Consider the following 20,960-nt stretch of genomic DNA (forward strand, 5'->3'; position numbering starts at 1 on the left):
TCAGTTCCTTCCATAAACACATTTTGGGGGACTTTTTATGTGTGGCTGATAATCTGTACAACCCATTAGTAACCAGTGGATTGGAGCAATTGCAGTTAAGTGTCTTGCTCAAGGACACATACGCCCACAATGGTAGCAGCGACAAGCCTTCAACCCATTACCTCTGGGTTAGTGATAGGTGCACTGATCAACTGTGCTAAAGCGCCGGAGTGTTTGAACCATAAAAGTTTAGGATTACAAATTGAAAACGGGTGAAATGTTACAAAAACAATTACATTTATCAACTATACTAAATAACCAATACCCACCAAAAATTACAAAGAAACTTTTTTTATTTCAGTTACCTACCTACCCAATATTAACAAGTTGGTTGATAATATAGCAGCTCTCTCTACAAACTTGACTTCAGGAATCCCAGACTTTTACAAATATACATATGGCACTGCAACCTACCGTTTACAAAATGGTGGCCGAAGTATTTTTACCAATTATGGAATGGAGGTAAATAATAATTGAAATTGTATTGAACACCTGAAGAATGTGTGACATACTGCACAAGCAATTTTATGGCTTAGCAAGCAATAATTTATTTTCTGTACCTTTTTGATTGCTGGATTTACGTTTTTTTAATTTGTATAATATTTACAGGTTTATTTCAGTTTTTACTGTGGCTACTACATACAGTATGGAAACGAACACAAGTAGGTTGACAAACTGGTTGCTTTTAATTTTATGAGTAGAATATTAAAATAACTGCCATTAATTAATCCACAGATGTTCAAGCATTGGAAGTATATCCGACAGCAGAAAATCTCATCCGTTTATAGTCGTAACAGCTATTGAAAATCCAAATTTGTATTCTAATGGGCAGTATTATGTATGTTATAAACATGTATGAATGAATGAATGTAACTTACTTTATCCTCGCGTGGCCGGAAAACGACAGTCGTTATTACACGGGTTTAACACCTCGTGCCAGCTTACGAGTTACCATGTATGTTACTTTGTGGGTAATTATTTTTTTATTGGATTTTTTCGTTTTTTTATGTATGGCTGATAATTTGGACAACCCATTAGTGACCACTGGGTTTGGAACAATTGCCGTTAAGTGTCTTGCAGCGACGAGCCTTGAACCCATTACCTAATGGTTACAGGCAGGCGCGCTAACCACAACGCCACGGCGCCGGTCCAAACATATTAACAGTTTTGACAATCCTAACAGTTTTAAAAAAATAGGTTTGTCATTTAGACTGATATATTTGTTCAGCGCTGTGGCAAAGTGGTTAGCGCGCCTGCCTCTAACCCAGGGGCAATTGATTCAAAGCACATCGCTGCTACTATTGTGGGCATATGTAGCCTTGGGCAAGACAGTTGATGGCAATTGTTCCAACCTAGGCTTGTCCAAATTACCAGCCATACATAAAGAAAAAATCACCTACAGATTAACATAAATAACTTGTAAGATGGCACGAGGTGATGAAACAGAACAGTGTGTTATACACCTGTCGTTTTCGGGCCACGTGAGTTTAGCATATTTTATTTGGTTGTAGATACAAAGCTACAGACCATACTCTGACCCAGTCGAATCATACAATGGTAAACTAACAGAAGGCAACTTTGAGCTTCAATACAGAGCTAGATGCGTTTATGGAAGAAATGTTTCAAGTGTTTGTGATGTTGTCTTTGCAGTTAATAATACAAAGGTTGGATTTTTATATACACAATAATTTTTAAAATGCTAAACTAAAATTTTGTATTTAATATTTCAGGATTGGGCTTCATCTACCACATTTACTTTGTCAGAATCTACCAACCTTTATTCAAATTATTACTATTACCATGTATTTATAAATAACTACCCAAGAAGAATAATGTTTGGGTACACCATGCTTTCCAGGTACTTGTAGCTTTGATCTTAATATCCTTTACACAGAGTTCCTTTTACAATTTTCCTTATTCTAGAACTGGTGGACGACTTGTGACCAAAGTACAGATGGAATTAACTCTGAGGAAAATGTTGCAACCGTTTAAAAACTACACCTGGTCAGGTATTGGACACTGTGGACACTGTACATTAGCGTTAAATTAACTCAGTGCTTTTTTATCCTGGCATAACTCATATATTAAGCAGTAAATAAAAAAGAATGGTTGGTAACTGAATCACTGGTAAAAAAATCACTTTTGGATTTGGCCCAGGAAATGAAAAGCACAAGAAGATACCCAAATATTTTTTTATGACAACAACGCTTTAAATTTACATTTTTCAGTCCCATGTTCATCCAGCCATCTAGTAGTACCGGTGACCTACACGATTGGTGAATCTACTTTGAATAACTTTGTTCCTCCTTCCATGCACTTTGCAACAGCCACGGGATTCTTACAGATTCGTGCTCAATCATACGATGGAACTTACTATGCTATGTGCCCTGCTGTTAAGTATGCGGTTTGTACATGATATGTTTGGATATATTCAAAAGTCATCTCTATTTCAGGTTAAACAATTGCGATGGACAATACGTTTGCATTGGTGGGGTGAAAAATGGATATTCACGGACAAATGACTGCAATGATTTAACTGGTAACTATACTTAAGTTGTCTTAAAAATAAATTAGTACTGAAAATCTTGCTATTGGTTACCAATTTTCTGGATAAGAGAAAAAAATGTTTAATATCCGGAACCATTTCTCTACCCTTTGGTGTGTCCTTGGCCAAAACATTTAACGCCAATTGCTTCGACCCGGTCGCTGAAAAATTGCCTAAAAATAATCACTCACAAAGTTACAGATACCGTAACTTGAAACAAGTTAAAAGTGGCATGAGATGAAACAATTCCCCCCGTTTTATAATGACTATCATTTCCCTACGGGAAAGTATAAAACAGTTTCATTTGTTTATTTTTGTTCATTTGTTTTCATTCACAGATTGGAACGGATTAGTAACCAGCCCAGATTACCATACCAGTAATAACCTTGCCCATTCAACTAAAGACATTGAATCCACCATCATGATTTTCTATCGTTGACAGTTTTCTTGCTAAAATATATATTTTAAGGTGGGGTAAGATGTGACGCTCAAGCACATACTGCCCAATATTTAAAAAATTTAAATCCCTCAAAACTACAATGTGGGCTTAAGTGGGACACCAAGTAGAAAAGTTTGTATTAATATTACTCCGCATTGTGTATTGTAACGAATTTAACTAGCTATGCTAGTTTTTACCACAGAAACTTCGAAGATACAATTTTAAAATATTTTTGTGCTTATTGTATCCCGAATTAGGCTAATTTAAGCCACATTGACCCCTGTATATTTTTTTATCATAGACATATCTCACATTTCAAATCAAACTGTACGAAATATTTCAGTATATTTTATTAAACTAGATACTGGATTGATTATTCAAACTCGCAAACTAGAAATTTTTTGCAGTTTTAATATAATTCTGCGAATATTCAAAATATGCATTTTTTTGTTATGTTTTTTTTAATCGTCTTTGTTGCCACATTGTTAGACCGTGGGAATACTGTCGAGTATTACTGTAATATTTGTTCCTGCCTCATTAAATAGGTTCCTGTAAAAGAAGATTTAAAAATACATCCCAACTTGCCCCGTGTCCCAACATAACCCCTTATTATATTTCAATTTTTGGATTTCTTACATTTTATTGTTAGATTGAATTAAAACTAAAAATTAATGTTTTTTTTTATTAACATATTTATGTTAGTAATAATTCATATATTCTAATCAATTACTGTAAATAATGATTGCATAAATTTGATCTCTACACTTTTAACATGAGCACCATTAAAAAACAGGTCACGTGTTATATAGACATATAAAAAACTGACATATACTAGGACGGGAAAAGATGGGACACCTTTTCCTTCTATACTCTTGTCCCATTCTATACTCTTGTCCCATTTAGTAGTAAACACAGAATTAACAAACCGTATCCTCACGACTCATATAGACCGTTATTAATTGTTTAAAACACGAACAGGATATTATGTGCTTAAGGTTTTCCATCTTCCCCCATAGTATAGTAGGGTGGAGAAGATGGGACACTTTGTCAGACGCGACTCTTTTTTAATTTTCTTTTTACGGATCCCCATTTAATGATAATCAGGAAAATAAGGTTACAGAATTATTCGACAGTATTATCATGACTTTATAAACGCCCGTCAAGCTGATTACTGTTTTTAAATATTAAAAAATATGTAAAATAGAAAAAATTATAAAACCGTATCCTCACGACTCCCATATAGATCGTTGTTAATTGTTTAAAAAACGATCAGGACATTTGGATATTATGTGTTAAAGGTGTCCCGTCATACCCCACCCTACTCCATATGACACAGGTAGATAACATTGTTTCTTTGTTACTGTGCGGTGCGTCATATGTTTTCATTAGTTTATTCTACGGGAAGGCGCCACGAAACAAAACGGAATGTCACATCATTAAATGAACCCTAAAGAATTGAACGCGTCACGGTGCGTATGTAATTACAGACACAACTCTATTTTTGCATTGTTATTCCTTTTGTTCTCTCCATTGGACACCTATATCTGAGGTTGTAAACGAAGAATGAATGGTGTAGTTTCGAAATGGGTAAAATCCCCGACAGCAAGAATGGTTTATTAATAGCACATCTGAATAGACATAAAGTCCAGGCCTATGGCATACTATAAAGAAACGGCAAGAACAAACACGAGTGGGAGATATGTATTTAAAAACTTCGCCACTTCCTTCCATTTTAAATATTAAGTTCAGCAATCAGCAGTGTTGTCACAATTTACATTTATTATTGCAATGTTGACTGAAGAACAACTTAGAATGTTACGAAGCGCAGTGGTTTATGATCCAAGTAAAGTTCCAACTGATCTGCCCGACTTTAATGTGACGGATGACAGTAGTATGGAGCAATTAAAAAGCAAAATGAATGACCGCTTAAGCAAAATTGAACACAAATTCCCATCTGATGAATATAACTTCATCGAAGAATGCGACATCGGTTCACTCACTGGGAAGCAGATCTTGCAGTTGTTCATGAAAATATTGAACGACCCAACAAAATATCAGCCCGGGAATTGTTTAATGTTTTCCATGGAACGGAAAGCCGAAGTAGCTTTTGCAATTAATGATACACGGAGTTTCGAGGTTCGCACAGTTGCACGGGATAAAACAAGTGATAAAAAAATGTACCAAAAGATTTTTGATGAACAATATCGATTCAAACCAAATGAACTTGGGCGGTGTACGGAAAAAACAAGAAAAAAAATTCGCAGGAAGCTACCTGAGCACATAGAGCAATTTTTTAATAACGAGGTGAAAAATTGCGAGTCGGGTTACCGATGTGCTTTTCTAGGAATGCTTCAAGAGTTGGCTAGGTTGGAGAAGCGTATTGAAGAAGGGCCGAATAAAGTGGTTTACTCTAAGTTACAGCAGGTTCCAGTTGCAGCTTGCGTTAAGTTAGCTGTTGAAGTAGAACCTTCACAAACCGGAAATCTACAACAAGTGTTTGGATCGCATGACATTCACAATGACATTGAAGATAAAATCAGAGAAGACCACGCAGCAAGGCACGGCAGCGAAATATCTAGCAAGGAGTTGTATAAGCGGACACTGAAGAAGAAGACAGAACTTAAATTTCAAGCTGCTCGAGAAATAATACAAAGGTACAAGATGTTTTTTGAAATTTGGTTTAAATATGGTAAAATTAGGAAAACGTAGGACTTATATTCTTTTTAAAGTAAGCCATATAAATGATATAGTTACACGCCGTCGCCGTAATCTTTTTCAGTTCTTTCGTGAAACAAAATGAGGATGGAAGTTACAACAATGAAGTTATCGAACAAGTGACCGACAATGTGCGACGTTTTTTCATGTGATAAGCGAGAATGCAGAGAACAAACCAATGGTAATGCAAGCAACCAAACAACTCATAGTACTGTGCGAAAGATGGGGCACCGTTAGCACCAAAATCCCACACTTACTGATCGAGTTTTAAACAATTGACAACACTGTTTTAGAGTCGCAGGGCAAAAAAGTATGTTCGATCTTCCTTCACTCTCATATATAAACACAGTACTTTACTGATGTAATTGATATTAAATACAGTGTGTTCATAGTACGACTGTAAATGTTCTTTCATCACATTATAAATTTTCACAACAATTTAAAGTGGGGTGGGGGAAGATGGTTGAAACACTAAAGGGGTATTTACATGGTTGAAATGGTTGAAACACTCAAGGAGTATTTACAATTCGCACACCAATTGCTGTTTTAGAGATTCATAAACAGACAGAGTTGGGACAGTTAAGAAGTTATAAATATAAAAGAGGGTGGGGGAAGATGGGACACCTTGGGCTTATAATTTCAAAATATCCTGATCCTGTTTAAATCAATTCACAACGGTCTTTGGGAGTCGTGCGGTTTTATAATTATTTTAAAGTTCTACGACCAAATAAGACGTTAAAATAGAATTAAAGGTATCCCATCTTCCCCCACCCCACTATATTCGTCTCTTTTTATTATGTTCACCATTGCAAAAAGTGGCACAACCTAGTTTGTATTGCTTTTTTAACTTATAAGCTTCAACCAGATAAGACATTACTGTAACAAACCGTAGCAATGAAATCTCCTTATGTTTGCTAAAACTGCAAACCAATTTTGGGTGTAATAACGCAAAATAAATTTCAAGGTTACCTTTATAAAAATATTGCAAAATAAACCGAAAAAACAACCAAGAGACAAGGCGCAGTGGTATACATTTTAATAGGTCTGCTTATCAGTACTAAACAACTATTAAAATAATGGTCCATTAATCAACATTAAACACGATTTTCTGAACATTTAACACGAGTTTCTTGAACATTAAACACGTTTTTTGGGATTTGTTTACGGTTTTACGTTTTTGTTGTCTGAATTGGGTCATGACAAACGGTTTAGGTTGGATTGTATTACATTTTTGAATTTTAAAAGTTGTACTAAAATTGTATTAAATTTGTTAAATTTAATTTCGTCACGGATTATTTTTTATGATGTTTTACAACCGTTTCAGTTTTGTATTTTCGTACGTTTATAAATATGTATATTGCATATATTTATATATATATAGACGATGGGACACCTTTTTTTCTATTTTCTCGTCCCATTTGGTAGTATACAAAACCATTCAATGAATTATAAAACCGTATCCTTACGACTGTCATAAGACCGTTGTTAATTGTTTAAAACACGATCAAGAAATTTGGATATTATGTGCTAGAGGTGTCCCGTCTCCTCCGCCCTACTCTATTTAGGTTGTTCACTTAATTGTTCAACCTGTTTTTTTTTGGTTTTATTTGTGTTTCATTATCGCTATATTTGTTATCCACTGTTTACCAGCACCTGTTTCGAACTCGATCACTTTCCGAGTGTCATGCACTATTTCTTCTCTTGGTGTGGCTGCCTGCGCTAGTTCTGGTTGTGCTGTAAAGGCGTTATGCTGTATATCGTTTTACTTTGACATATTTCTATCTTATATTAACTGCATCCAGTTGGTTAGAGTATTTGGTTTTAGCTATTAGTGTACGTAAGTTGTTATATAACGGCTAAGTGCATTTTTTTTATTACAACTCGTTTTTAAAACAAAACAGCTTTTTTTATTGCATCTTATATTTGATCGACCGTTAATTTGCTTAAATATATTGACATTTAATGTAGCTTATAGCTGACAGGCCCAGGGGTGGTCACAGTTAACTTACAGATAGGCTGTAGCAGGTTTCTTTACGCATGTTTTTCTCACAGTTACATGATTTTTTCAACTGATTTGCATATAGGTTAATTGTCACGCTTATCAATTTAATTTTATAATTCGGTACCTGGTCTGAGAATTGATAAGTGCGTGTTTTTTTTTCATTAATCAGACTGGAACGTGTCCAGCTTTGCTCTCGTATATTTGACAAGTTATGTTGAATGGTTCTTGGCGCGGAGTTAGTAAACACACAGTTTGTGTGCTTGGCACACTTTTACAAGAACTGTGCAGACGTTTACGTTTTGTAAACTTTCTATATCGGTGCATATTAGAGCAGGTTGCAGAAAACAAGGGTATAATGGATTTAATTAGGAGATTAAAGAATAAATTAAAAAAATAACCATAACTATATATATGTGGAATAAATTTGGCGATGAAGAAAAACAACTGTTCGGCGAAAAGGACCTATGGTCACTTTATACTCACTGAAAAAGCTACGATTTCATACTTTATGACTGGAAAAATAAAACTCGGAAAATAGCATGCAGGTCCGATTTTGCGTTTTCCAAATAAATTAGAAAAAAAAACATAACGTCAGGATATTAAAAACTGTTTAGTATAACGCCATTTTGAATTTAGCAAATAGGCAATGCCAATTTCGTTCAATGTAATATTTATATCAGACAGTTCTCGGTTGTTTGTGAACAATATAGAATAAAGAACTTTGGATCCAGTCAGTTCAACAGTACGGTATATGTAACGATTATAAAATTTTGGTTAACACTGTTTGCTCGGTTATTCTTGCTGACGCAAAACAAACAAACATCCTTCGCTGCAAGCCAGGTTGGAACCGCCATTACGGGTCGTGTCTTTACACACACTTTTACTTCTATTAACTTAAAAATAATTAAACATAAATGGATCTTTTGTCTGTTAGGTGTAGCGACCGCGCTTATTTTTTTCAGTTAAATATAAATTTGTTTTTGAACTGTAAGCGTGTTTTAACAACTGTATTTTGTCGCTGTATTTTGTCTTTTCGTTTAAAACATTTCTAAATCTTCGCTACCGTAATAGGTATGGTTATTATTGGTAGGGGGAGAATCGGAGACCTTTTCATTTTATGTTCTTGTCTCATTTGGTAGTACAAAGAAAATTCAAAGAATTATAAAACCGTATCATCACGACTCTTATAAACCGTTGTTAATTGTTTAAACCACGATCAGGATATTTCGATATTATGTGCTAAAGTTGTCCCATCTCTCCCGACCCTAATATATAAATATTGTTAACCTTTGCAGTTACAAGTGATTGCAAGAGTGAGCGAGTTTGATTTCATTTCAATTGAACTAGAAAACGAAATGTCTGCTGAAGCGTCAATCCAGGATGAGTTATACAAAGATCTAATTCCTGGTGAAATTGGATGCAGAAGACTGACATCCGAAGATCGAGATTTGATGGTCGACTTAACCCTAAATCACTTTCTACCAAGAGAACCGATTTGTTCTTTAACAGAAAAGAAGTCTCCTGGAAAAATGGGACCGTTTCTTAGGGACGTTTATACAAAAGTAAGTGCAGCATATTTAGACAAAAATAGAATATAGCCCTACCGTTAAATTATTGAATTTAAATAAATGAATGAATGAATGAATGAATGAATACTGAATGAATGAATGAATGAATGAATGAATGAATGAATGAATGAATGAATGAATGAATGAATGAATGAATGTAATTTACTTTATCCTCGTGTGGTCGGAAAACGACAGTCCTTATAACACGGGTGTTTTGTTTTATACAGTTTACGAGTTACCAAGTATGTAACTTTGTGGGCGATTATTTTTTGGTGGATTTTTTTTCATTTTTTGTATGTATGGCGGACAACCCATTAGTGGCCACTGAGTGAATATAACGTTTTTAATACACTGAAAACTCATAACAATTTACATTGTTTGAAGATATCGTTATAGGTGTTTCCATGTATGATACCAAGCAAGTGCTACAGAAAACATTGATTCCAGTCGATTTCTTTGCCCCAGCTTTTTGTACAGCTTTTTTTCTCATAAATTGGTTGTACTTTTTATAGAACGTCATTCAAGATAACGCATCCTTAATTGCATACGATATTAAAAGCGGTGAGGCAGTGGGAATTATTTTGGGAAACCTCCATCGCGTCGGTGAACCCCACCCACCCGTTCTGGATAAAGATATTGCGCCTATGGCGGTAAGAAAAAACTGTTATGAATGAAAATATAGCGGAGCGGCGGAAGACGTGACACTTTGGCAAATGATATCCAAATATTCTGTTTTTTTAAACAATTAACAACGGTCTACGTGAGTCGAAAGGATACGGTTTTACATTTTTTGAATTTTCTTTGTTTTCTAACGAATAGGATGAGAAAATAGAATAAAAAGGTGTCCAATCTTAACCCACCCTACTATTAAACGAATAAATGTAACTTATTTATCCTTATGACACGGGTGTTCTGTATTACACGACTCGTGCCAACTTGCGAGTTACCACGTATATGTAACTTTTTAGGGGAGAATGGGACACCTTTTCATTTTATTTTCTTGTCTCATTTGGCAGTACAAAGAAAATGCAAAGAATTATAAAACCGCATCTTCACGACTCCCATAGACCGTTGTTAATTGTTTAAAACACGATGAGAATACTTGTTGTTAATATGCCAAAGGTGTCCCATCTTCCCCCATCCTACTATATGTTATGTTTTTTAGAGATTGCTGGACGCTGTAAACGTCGATATCGCATCTTATGTTGGTGAAGACGTGTACCTCACTATTGCATTGTCAACTGTTAAGGAGACACATTGTAAAAGAGGAATAATGACTGCAATACGAAAACGGTAATACTGACTGTATAAAAATATAAATATTCAAAATAAAAAGTTTAATTTAAAAAAAAATCCTTACTTAATTTAAAACAAAAGAACAGAATCTACGTCTTCTGAACAAAATCTACCGCAATTTAACGCATATTTAAATTCGTTATAACCTTGTTAAAGCTTATTTAAAAATTATTTACACTGGTTAAAACTTTGTTTAAAATCTTTATATAAACTTAAATTTGTTAAAAACTTGTTTAAATTCATACGAAACTTTATTTAATTCATTTAAAACTAATTAATTCAAGAATTGAACTGGTGGCAAAGGAGTTGAACTGTGGGTATGTAACGAGTGAGTCGACGTCATTATACACACAACTCATAAGCTCAAAACTTGGTTATGATACGAAAAAAGAAATCAAGTTTGCTGAATACGTGGATTCTGTTACTGGCGAATACTTTACGAAGGATATAGACCCTCCTCATTATTGTGTTAAACTCATGATCAAAAAGATTAACTAAAAATTTTACCTAAACAATTTAAATTTTGAATATCGCCATCAAATTATAATAGGGAACTCTAAAAATGAGAGTAGGGTGGGGGAAGATAGAAAACTTTTTCATACGATTTTCTCGTCCTATTTGGTAGTAAACAAAGAACATTCAATAGAATCATAGATAACCGTGTCCTATAACGAGTTTTCTAGACCTTTGTTAAATGTTTAAAACAAGATCAGGATATTTGGATATATTTCTGCTAAAGGTGTCCCGTCTTCCCCCGCCCTACTATATGTGTATGTTATAGTAGGATGGAAAAAATAGCGCATTTATAATTTTCCCATTCCGTGCACCTATATTTGACAACAAACGAAAAAATGACTGTTTTATTCGACAGCATTTCAACTGCCTAACAAAAACTAATGACGATTACAGTTGCTTTTTTTGTTAAGTATTAAAATTCGGTGTTAAAAGAATACATCATATTTTCTGAATCCTATACTATCGTGATAGTACCGTAATTATGTGAAGTTTAATTCTTGTTGAATCAAGTGAAAACTACCAAAGTTGTGTAGATTGCAAGATTGCATCGCCAATTCAATCTCGTAGTTTAATAAAATAAGGCTGTAATTTTTCGTCTATGTGATTTTGTGTAATAAAATAAGTTTCATTTGTGTAAAAAAAATTATGTATAGAAAAAAGACATAGGTCAATATGGCTCAAATTAGGGATGTTACCGCAATATTGGTGTTTACGATTGTATAGTTGGGTATGGAAAGATAGGACACCTTTTCGTTCTATTTTCTCGTCCCATTTGGTAGTAAACAAAGAACATTCAAGGAATTATAAAACCGTATCCTCACGACTCCTATATAGACCGTTGGTTTTTTGTTTCAAACACGATCAGTCTATTTAAATATTATCTGCTAAAAGTGTCCCGCCTCCCCAACCCTACTATATAGTAGGTTGGGAAAGACAGGTATCGGGCAAAAACAAGATTTTTAAATCTGCGGGTATTCATTTGATGATAGATTAAAACAAACGTAACAGTATCTCACGGTCCAACAAGGTGCGCGGCAAAAACAGAGATGACGCGATGAAACAAAACGGTGCCACGCAATAAAAATATCCATCATAAAGGAACTGAAATCATATACTGTACGCACATATAAAGACGATGTTCTTTTATCATTGTTAGCTTTGTTTTTCTTTATAAATCTGGGTAGCTTAACAATGGGTGAAGAGTTGAGTTTCGAAAATAAAATAATCCCCAACAGCTTTACTGGATTTTCATCCCAATGGCTATACCCGACAGACATATTGGCAAGCACAAAGGCGAATGAAGATTAGCAGCGTTGTCACAATTTACATTTACAATTGCAATATGTTGACTGAATAACAACTCAGAATCTTACGAAAAGCAGTGTTTTACGATCCAAGTAAAGTTATAACTAATCTAGCCAAGTTTAATGTGACCGATGACACCAGAATTATGCAATTAAAAATCAAAATGAACAAACTCTTGTGAAAAACAAAACAAAAATTGAACACAAATTTTATCCAATGAATATAACTTTACCGAAGAAGGAGACATCGGTTCACTTACTGGAAAGCAGGTCTTGTAGTTGTTTATGAAAATACATAGGGGTGTGTACATACAAACAGAATCTTTGTTTATTTCATTGTGGCCTTTTGTTGTCTCCATTGTGGCACACACATCTAAGGTTTCAAAAAGTCAAAAGAGAAGTTTCGAAATTGATAAAATCCCCGGGAGCAGGACTTTAGTTTACCTATATAGCACTTCTGAATAAGTGATAGGTCCTGGTCTATGATACAGAGAAATAGCAAGAACAAAGGCGAGAGAAAGGTATATATTTGAAAACTTTGCAACTACCTTCCATTAAGCAGTTTATCGATAAGCAGCTTTGTCACAATTTACATTTATTATTGCATTATGTTGACTGAAAAACAGCTCCGAATGTTACGAAGTGCAGTAGTTTACGATGCAAGTAAAGTTCCAACTGATCTGCCCGAGTTTAATGTGACTGATGAGAGTAGTGTTAAGGATTTGCAAAATAAAACTAATCGACGCTTAGATAAAATTAAACACAAACTTCAATTTGATGAATATAACTTCATCGAAGAATGCGACATCGGTTCACTTACTGGGAAGCAGATCTTGCAGTTGTTCATGAAAATATTGAACGACCCAACAAAATATATAATTGGAAATTGCCTTTTATTCTCTGTTAATGAAAAGGCTGAAGTAGCTTTTGCCATTAACGATACAAGATTTTTTGAGGTTCAAACAGCTAAGCGTGAAAATCTTTGCGATAAAAGCATGTACGAAAAGATTTTTGACGATGGAGAAGTTGCTAAGTATCTAAAAGAAAACAAGTCTTGGTCAATATATTTCAGTCCAGATGAAATGAGAAGCATTCGAAACCAAGTACCTAATCACTTGCATACATTTATGAACGACCCCGTTGGTATTTGTGACACAAATTATCGACGTGCCTTCTTGGGTATGCTTCAGGAGGTAGCAAGGGTGGAAATACACAGAGAAGGAGCGATAGACGAAGTTGTACAACTACAGCAGGTTCCAGTTGCAGCTTGCGTTAAGTTAGCTGTTGAATCTCAACAAACTGGAAAGCTACAACAAGTGTTTGGATCGCATGGTATTCATAAAAAAATTACACATGAAATCAAACGAAAACACGCAATGGAGCACGGTGCTGGCGAAATATCTGGCGATGAGTTGTATAAGCGGACACTACAGGAAAAGAAAAGATTGAAATTTGAAGCGGCTGAAGAAATTATACAAAGGTATAGCAGTTCAGTATGAGCTTATGTTTATGCATTTTTTTTTTCAAATAAAAACAAACGACTTTCCAGTTTTTTCATGGAACGGAATGAAGATCGAAGGTACAACGACGACGTCATCGAGCAAGTGGCAAACGATGTGAGAGAATTCTTCATGTGATTTGTTGAAAGTAGACAATGAAACTGGCACATATAGTAGGGTAGAGAAAATGGGACATACCTTTTCATTCTGTATTCTCGTCCCATTTGGTAGTAAACAAAGAATATTCAAAGAATTTTGAAGCTATATTCTTACAACTCCCATTCAACGTTGTTAATTGTTTAAAGTACGATCAGGATATTTGGATATTATGTGCTAAAGGTGTCCCATCTTCTCCCACCCTGCTATATAGTAGGGTGGGGGAAGATGGGACACCTCGAATACCGTAGACCGTCCCCCCCCCCCTCCCCCCTCTATATACAAATTCAATGACAATCATGATTTTCATATCTTTACGTTATCCCGGTGTAGAGTAGGTCGATTATTATTTAGCTTACTATGATTTCTATAGACATCAATTGGTTGTATTTTTATCAAAAGATTGTATGTAATAAAATATGCATAAAATAGCATTACCAAGAGGCCGCGTAGCTATGTTCGATAGTGCTTCCTTTTCCTTAAAAACATTTCCGCTAGCGGCGCCAGTGAGCTGTTTATAAAGATGGCTGGAAAAAACAAGAGAGATTAATCCTTTGCAGAATCTCGGATTTAAAAACTTTGGTTTACTGTTTCAAAAAGCCACAAAGGGTGCCTGCGCCTCTGATTAGTGCATTCCACGACTGGCAAGTTTCTATTTACGTCCAGCCATTAGTGGAAAGCACACCCCAATTTCGGTGGGCCAATGATAGATAGCGGGGCCTGTCTTCGGTCTGATGTTTACCGAAAACAGATGGCCCGTTCAGAATAAACAACCTACCACCACCCCTGCAACCCAATCAGCTTCTCTTAACGTTTTAACCGCGTGATTCGTGCCCTGTATGGGGATTTTGACCTTCGCCAGCCACAGGCGTGTTGGTAACTGCTTGGGTATAATTGAATTATTCTGCGACCTCTGTTCCAATTTAGCTCAAGTTATTTTAGAAGCAGGGTCTGGTTTGGCTCACTCGCTGACACCGCATTTGTTACTTCCCTGTGACGTCACAGTCGCCTTTGATCCGTGACGTCACAGGCTCGCTATGGTGGACTTGAATTTCGCAAGGGATCGCCGCGTATTGTTTGCAGCTAGTCAAAACAATCGTTTACTGTTCACGAATCGAGGCAAGCATGATCGTTGTTTGTTTACGTAGCACTACCGCAAGGAGTAAAACCGCCGAATTACGTGACTTCTCAGCCCAGCGATTCGGTCGACGCTTCGTTCTCGCTGCTGGTATGAGAAACTTTCTACGACACCACTTTGTCATTTAGACACTGGTGGCCGCGAGTCGAACTCTGGCCGCTGCGGGTTGTCGCGTCATAATGCCCATTTTCTACTTCATTACGTCCGAAGAATGGCAGCAAATGCGATTATTTAAATCACAATTGAAAACTTTGCGGCTTACTGGACGCGCTAAAGCTTGGAAAGATCAATCCTTATAACGTGCCTAGTTTAAACAGTAATCTTAGGCTACCATTACCGATACCAACACCCTTTAAATACCATTTAAACTCTGGGTTGGATTCATACTATACAACGCGGGTTATGCCAAAGAAAAAAATCGTTTTTTTTTGCGAATATATAAATTCGAAGCACGTTTATAGTGCAGCTTAGGCTCAATGATTTGTTATCGTTTCTGCCTGTGTTGTAACCGGGCGTGACCGCGGATAAGGGGGTGCGTTTATAGGCAGGACCGGGCGCATTCCCTAAAGCAAACACGGCTTTCTTTCCGAAGCTTGTTTGACGGCAATTCCTTTACGAAGCCTCACACTTTGTCAAAAGGTTTGACATATTTTATAAAGAGGATCTTATTTCGTGGGTCGCTTGGGTCAAGGGTTCGTGTGCTTAGAGGGCTGGGTGGGCGGGCCCCTGTGCGAGCCAATTCACCCAGCTCAGACGGGCCGTATAAATCAAAGAGGATTTATAGGGTCCCCCGGAAAAGGGCTGGCTCCCAACGACGCTAAATTCGACTTTGTTTTTATGGAACGCCCGGATTAGTCGTTCTGGTGCGCGGTTCTGCAAAATTACACCAATGTTTTTTTGGCCGGATATGACATAAAAGTTGCGCTGTGACGTCACGAGAGCCACTTTGGCTTAAAGTTCTAGCCCCAGTCAGTATTTATGCTTAAACCTGTCTAAACAAATTCGGAAACGTTTTGAAACTGTCCATACAAAAATAAACCATACCCCCACCGCAAGCACTGTAGAAACACCAATTAGGACTTAAAGCGCTGCCAGAGCAGATTTCTGACGCGTGAAATAAGTCCTCTTATTACGTCATACATCGTCCAAGTGTCAGATAAGCGTAAAGCGATTGTCACGCAACAGAAGGCTGCTGGACGAGGATGAGGGGCCAATTATGAATATTAAGACAGATTATGTAATGCTAATGACCAACGAGTATCACTTGAGGGGGCGCGAGATCATAATGAACGTGTCAATCAAATTTTCGTTGGTTTTTCGTTACACGCAATCTATTTAATGCCTGCGTGACCGAATCGATATTAAAACACGTACGTATTATGTAATAACGCATGTTCTTATGCTTCTAATTTATTGAAGTGTGTCAAAACACTTTTACTTGCAGCCTTGAAAAAGTAGACGTAGTTATAAGATAAAGTTAATTTTAATTTCAAAAAAAAATGTTTAAAATAATTTTTTAAAAAAAAATTTATCACTTTTGTGGGAGCTATGAAAAACAATTCACTTAATTTAACCGTTAAAACATTTTCCCAGGAAAAAACTTTCGTTTTTAATAACGTTATATTAAATAGAAGCTTTTGTTTATAGTCATGTGTTCAAATTGTTTCAAAATGGACGAGTGTTTTTTGTCTCCGCTTGAAACCACTATATACTTGTTCAAGCTTATTTAGTTATTTCAATGTACGAATTATTTTGTAAGCAATTTTTTGGAAATGGAAATTTATACAGAACATTATTTTTTGCTGAATGTTCTGACTGATATAAATACCATTAGAGTCCAGTTTAAATACGTTAAGCGTTTAACCGGTGGCCGCTTGAATGGAATATATACTAAGGTGGGGGAAGACGGCTTTGGTGGATAATATCCAAAAATATTGATCGTGTTTTAAACAATTAAAAACGGTCTATGAAAGTCGTGAGAATACGGTTTTAAAATTTTTTGAATGTTTTTGTTTACTACCAATTGGGACGAGAAAATAGAATAAAAAAGTGTCCCATCTTCCCCACCTTACTATTAAAGAGTTTTGGAATTGTAAAAAATAGCTTTAACTGCAATCAATGCGGTTAGAAGTAAAAACATCAGCCGCCTAAATACGTGACATCTATACAAACATGATGATAAAAAATTGTTTTAGTCTTTGGCACCCAGCACAAACGACGATTGTGTATTTCAAAAGCATTTTGAGCAGTCAAATACGTTGTATTTAAAAAATATGTTTTTATTTTTTATTTTTAAAAGTAAGGTAAGTTCGAATTAGCGATATCCTGGTCTGGATTTTACAACTATTTTTTTACTTGAATTTCTGATACAAATGTTTTGTCTAAATCTGTAAATTGCAACAGTTAAAATGGCGCTGACAGACCAGCTGTTGCAACTTCGCAAATAAATCGCACCTTGCGAAAACTTTTTAACAAATAATCTAGAAAATAAATTATATAATCGTTATTGCTGTTTAATTAAACAGGTTTGGAATAAATTAAAATTGATCAGGAACTGGCAAGCAGAGAAGGGTAAACTGAACACAGAACACGATGACGTAACGAATTCCGTTTGCGCTGTCAAATTCCGAATTACTGGAAATCAAGCTTGGGTGAAAGGCCATGTCCGCCATAGCTTTGTCAATGTCTCAACGAATCGATTGTTGATCACAAATCGTCGCCAGCGCAATATGAGGCTGTAGAGATAGCTCAGCATGCGAGTATTGCGTCACAATGGGTCTCGTTCCGCATCATTACACAGGACCAAAACGCGGGTTTGAAATCGAAACGAAAACATCGGATTATGCGAAAGCACCGCTGGGCATAGAATTTATTTCGTAAGTTCAGGGTTAAAGGTTAAAGTTGTCCTAACCATATGCTGCTAAATGACCTATAAACCAAGCTGTATACTTGCTCTTTAACTTAAACCACATCAGCGTTTGAACTGTAAATTAGTAAATTTTGTATTTATTTTGTTGACAAGGAATCTACTGAATACAACATTTTTTTCGGGCCATTAGGTTGAAAACGAAATTGTGCGTAAACAGTCGTTCTACTCAACTACTGCAAGAAAATATTGTACAGTTGCCAACACTAAAGTAGGTGCTTTGAAACTGACACGTTTGGAACAGTATTAATAAGCGAACAAAAAGGCTAGGGTTTAATTGAGAAACCGATTTGTACTAATAAACGTTTCACGCTTTTTCCGGGGTCGGGCAGTTAATCATAAAAATGAGTGACCGCGGCTAAAAAATCGCGACCGGCGCCGGGAGAAAAAGGCATCTGCCAATAACTAAGAAAGTTACAATGTATAATTTTTTAAACAAACTGAAATTAAGGAAATTCCTGCGTTTTAGTAATTTGTGCAAATTTTATCGCTATTTGGAAGCTAAAATATGTTTGCCAATATCCGCAATGCTGGACTTGTTTCCTGCTGTTTACTTAACAAAAATCAATCAGAATTCGTTGTTTAACATAAACCAGTTCCAGGGTTTCTTGTTTTTGGTACAAACAGTATTATGACGTAACAGTGCCTGGAATCGAAATGAGCCGTGACGTTCTCATGCCAGTTGACCTCGCGACTGTCCACCTGTATTACGTGTCAAAGGCCTGTTTTCAGGGTCGAATTTGACCAGCGCGTGCAAAGGTATTCAATCATTCGATACGTTTCACAAAAATAAACGTCAATTAATGAGATATCGTATAACCGCCAATCGCAGATAGAGATTTTCTGTCGAGCCAGGTCGCCCTTGAGCGAACACATCATTGGTGCCGGTTAGAACGCAGATAGAGTTACAACTATGATTGATAAAATTCGATAGCTTTCCGTTCAAAATCCAATATTAGGATAAAGGGTACGAACAACGGAAATGTAATTTTCTTAAAGACCTGAGTGCAGAAATGCTTGGCTTGCGAGATCCCGGCTATGGTTAAGGCTTGGGAATCTGTAATAAGCAACTTCATTTCGTCATGGCGCGTCAAGTGTTATAAATGAGAGGGATTAGGTAGTGGGATCGCGCGTCTGGTCTGCCTGAGGATTAGGGCCGAGCTGCTCCCTACTGTTGAGTTAGGAAGGGCAGACAATTCGCTCAACTCCTGTATAATTGCTGGCTGTCGGTAACGTTGAACTTGACAGAGGGACTAGAGCGCCGAAAATTAAGATCGGTGTGCCGTCGGACGGCCCGGGTGGCTTTGCGGAAATCTCGACGATAATAAGCTAATTTCGCTGTTTGCACAACACGCTAGGCGGCATCGCCCGCAAGTTTATCAGCGGGCTCCGCTGAGGCTTATATGGGTCCGCTCTATGATTATTGATAGCATTTGTAACCGCGAAAAACAAAGAGTCCTGATTGCCCTGTATCGTTGGTTTGTTTAAGCCATGAGTTACCGAGTTACGTGGCATCCAGGAGCGAATGTCATTACAGCGAGTAATGATAGACGATGAACAGAAACCCAACGTCCCTGGGATATTAAACTTAATCTCAAGCTTCGTAGTTCTACCATAACAGGCGACGCAAACCTGCTAAACACAGTTTGTTTTAGGTGTCTTTAATTGTACACAACATTTTACCATGAGGTTAAATTTAAAATAAACGACAGCCACGCTGTACTTTTTTCGTTAAGGTTAAATTCTTTGCCTTATATAGTTTTACAGCTCGTCGGGTGTTCGGCTGTGCGGCCATTAATTTTGGGACAACGGCTTAAACAGTGCGTGCTGACAACGTAGTTGTACCTACTCTAATCGTTCGGTTTTGTCAAAACGCACCGTGTGCACACATGCACTTTGCGGTACAGTGCAACCCGACCCAGCCGAAATCACTGCCTGGTGTTTGCTAATCCCCGGGTTATCGCAGCAATGGGGATACAAACACGCAATCCATCAAGCAATTTCTAACCGCGAGCGATAACAGGGAGCTTGGGGGCGCCCGGAACAAATGGGGCGCTGAGTTTCGGGGCCAGCTATGCATATACTAAGCGTTGGAATTTTCGAAAATTGGTGCTGGCTTATTTTAAGATATTTAGTTAATTTGTAACTGGGTGTTATATTACAAATTAAAATTTTCCGCACATAACACAAAAACCCCTGTACCTCTTTATAAGAATTTACATTTTTTTTTTTTTATAAAATATTGTAAAATGGTAGATGTAAAATTACTTTTTTTTAACTTCTAAAAGAAATTTTGAATATTTTACATTGACCTATATTGCTGTTTTTAAGTAAATAGGGCAGGTAATATAGTAAAAAGTGGTACCGTTTATTGTGGTGCGTTCGGCGTAAACAACATGTACACACGACCCGAGATTCACCCTACAATACACGTCGACGAACCAAGACGAATGGAAACCGGGCATTTGCAGTGCGCGATGCAAATTAGTGGAAACTAGGACCGCCCGAGTTGACCGAAACTCCCGTGATTATAGACTTCACAAAAACTTCAAAAAGGCAGCGCCGGAGAACATAGAAGTTTTGATAAGGATACTGCTAGTCCTATTTACCAGTCCAACTCAACGTGAGTTACTATTGGGTTGGGACGAGGTGCACACGGTCGAACGACGGCTTTTGCGACTGCTTTCAGAGCCATTTTATGCGGTTGGAGTAAGGGTACTAGTGACATTGATGGTCATTAAGTCTGTAGTAAGAACTGGTACAGCAGTGCATAGATAGCAGTCACGTGTCGTTTAGTACTGGTTATGTATGGGTATT

The 20,960-nt window shown here is 36.7% G+C and overlaps 4 protein-coding genes across 4 annotated transcripts; all 4 read left to right on the forward strand.

The window, feature by feature from the left end:
- The first annotated feature begins 319 nt into the window (after positions 1 to 319).
- LOC108949836 (intelectin-1-like) lies at positions 320 to 3,541 on the forward strand. The gene is made up of 9 exons (XM_018813685.2): positions 320 to 501; positions 649 to 701; positions 775 to 877; positions 1,551 to 1,703; positions 1,770 to 1,897; positions 1,963 to 2,048; positions 2,268 to 2,436; positions 2,493 to 2,578; positions 2,923 to 3,541. The coding sequence occupies exons 1-9, from the start codon at positions 496 to 498 to the stop codon at positions 3,021 to 3,023; spliced, it is 885 nt and encodes a 294-aa protein (XP_018669230.1). The 5' UTR covers positions 320 to 495; the 3' UTR covers positions 3,024 to 3,541.
- Positions 3,542 to 5,191: 1,650 nt separating this feature from the next.
- On the forward strand, positions 5,192 to 6,344 carry LOC108949835. Its single transcript, XM_018813684.2, has 2 exons — positions 5,192 to 5,677; positions 5,803 to 6,344. The coding sequence occupies exons 1-2, from the start codon at positions 5,199 to 5,201 to the stop codon at positions 5,888 to 5,890; spliced, it is 567 nt and encodes a 188-aa protein (XP_018669229.2). The 5' UTR covers positions 5,192 to 5,198; the 3' UTR covers positions 5,891 to 6,344.
- A 2,622-nt stretch (positions 6,345 to 8,966) lies between these two features.
- LOC100180310 lies at positions 8,967 to 11,753 on the forward strand. The gene is made up of 4 exons (XM_002120554.4): positions 8,967 to 9,302; positions 9,821 to 9,958; positions 10,474 to 10,601; positions 10,889 to 11,753. Exons 1-4 carry the CDS (start codon positions 9,096 to 9,098, stop codon positions 11,100 to 11,102), a joined length of 687 nt encoding a protein of 228 aa, XP_002120590.2. The 5' UTR covers positions 8,967 to 9,095; the 3' UTR covers positions 11,103 to 11,753.
- A 1,108-nt stretch (positions 11,754 to 12,861) lies between these two features.
- On the forward strand, positions 12,862 to 14,197 carry LOC104266160. The gene is made up of 2 exons (XM_009861745.3): positions 12,862 to 13,904; positions 13,974 to 14,197. The coding sequence occupies exons 1-2, from the start codon at positions 13,033 to 13,035 to the stop codon at positions 14,059 to 14,061; spliced, it is 960 nt and encodes a 319-aa protein (XP_009860047.1). The 5' UTR covers positions 12,862 to 13,032; the 3' UTR covers positions 14,062 to 14,197.
- The last annotated feature ends 6,763 nt before the right edge of the window (positions 14,198 to 20,960 follow it).

This window comes from Ciona intestinalis, chromosome 10 (genome assembly GCF_000224145.3).
Source record: "Ciona intestinalis chromosome 10, KH, whole genome shotgun sequence".
Classification (NCBI taxonomy): Eukaryota; Metazoa; Chordata; class Ascidiacea; order Phlebobranchia; family Cionidae; genus Ciona; species Ciona intestinalis.

What these genes read in the sequence shown, in the direction of transcription:
- LOC108949836 (XM_018813685.2), top strand. An exon ending in CAGTATGGAAACGAACACAA is followed by an intron (nt 702 to 774) that starts GTAGGTTGACAA and finishes ATTAATCCACAG; the next exon opens with ATGTTCAAGCATTGGAAGTA. An exon ending in GGGTACACCATGCTTTCCAG is followed by an intron (nt 1,898 to 1,962) that starts GTACTTGTAGCT and finishes TCCTTATTCTAG; the next exon opens with AACTGGTGGACGACTTGTGA.
- LOC108949835 (XM_018813684.2), top strand. Translation starts at nt 5,199, where the DNA reads ATGTACCAAAAGATTTTTGATGAACAATATCGATTCAAACCAAATGAA. An exon ending in GCTCGAGAAATAATACAAAG is followed by an intron (nt 5,678 to 5,802) that starts GTACAAGATGTT and finishes AATCTTTTTCAG; the next exon opens with TTCTTTCGTGAAACAAAATG.
- LOC100180310 (XM_002120554.4), top strand. Translation starts at nt 9,096, where the DNA reads ATGTCTGCTGAAGCGTCAATCCAGGATGAGTTATACAAAGATCTAATT. An exon ending in AAGATATTGCGCCTATGGCG is followed by an intron (nt 9,959 to 10,473) that starts GTAAGAAAAAAC and finishes TATGTTTTTTAG; the next exon opens with AGATTGCTGGACGCTGTAAA. An exon ending in ATGACTGCAATACGAAAACG is followed by an intron (nt 10,602 to 10,888) that starts GTAATACTGACT and finishes AATTAATTCAAG; the next exon opens with AATTGAACTGGTGGCAAAGG.
- LOC104266160 (XM_009861745.3), top strand. Translation starts at nt 13,033, where the DNA reads ATGTTGACTGAAAAACAGCTCCGAATGTTACGAAGTGCAGTAGTTTAC. An exon ending in GCTGAAGAAATTATACAAAG is followed by an intron (nt 13,905 to 13,973) that starts GTATAGCAGTTC and finishes ACGACTTTCCAG; the next exon opens with TTTTTTCATGGAACGGAATG.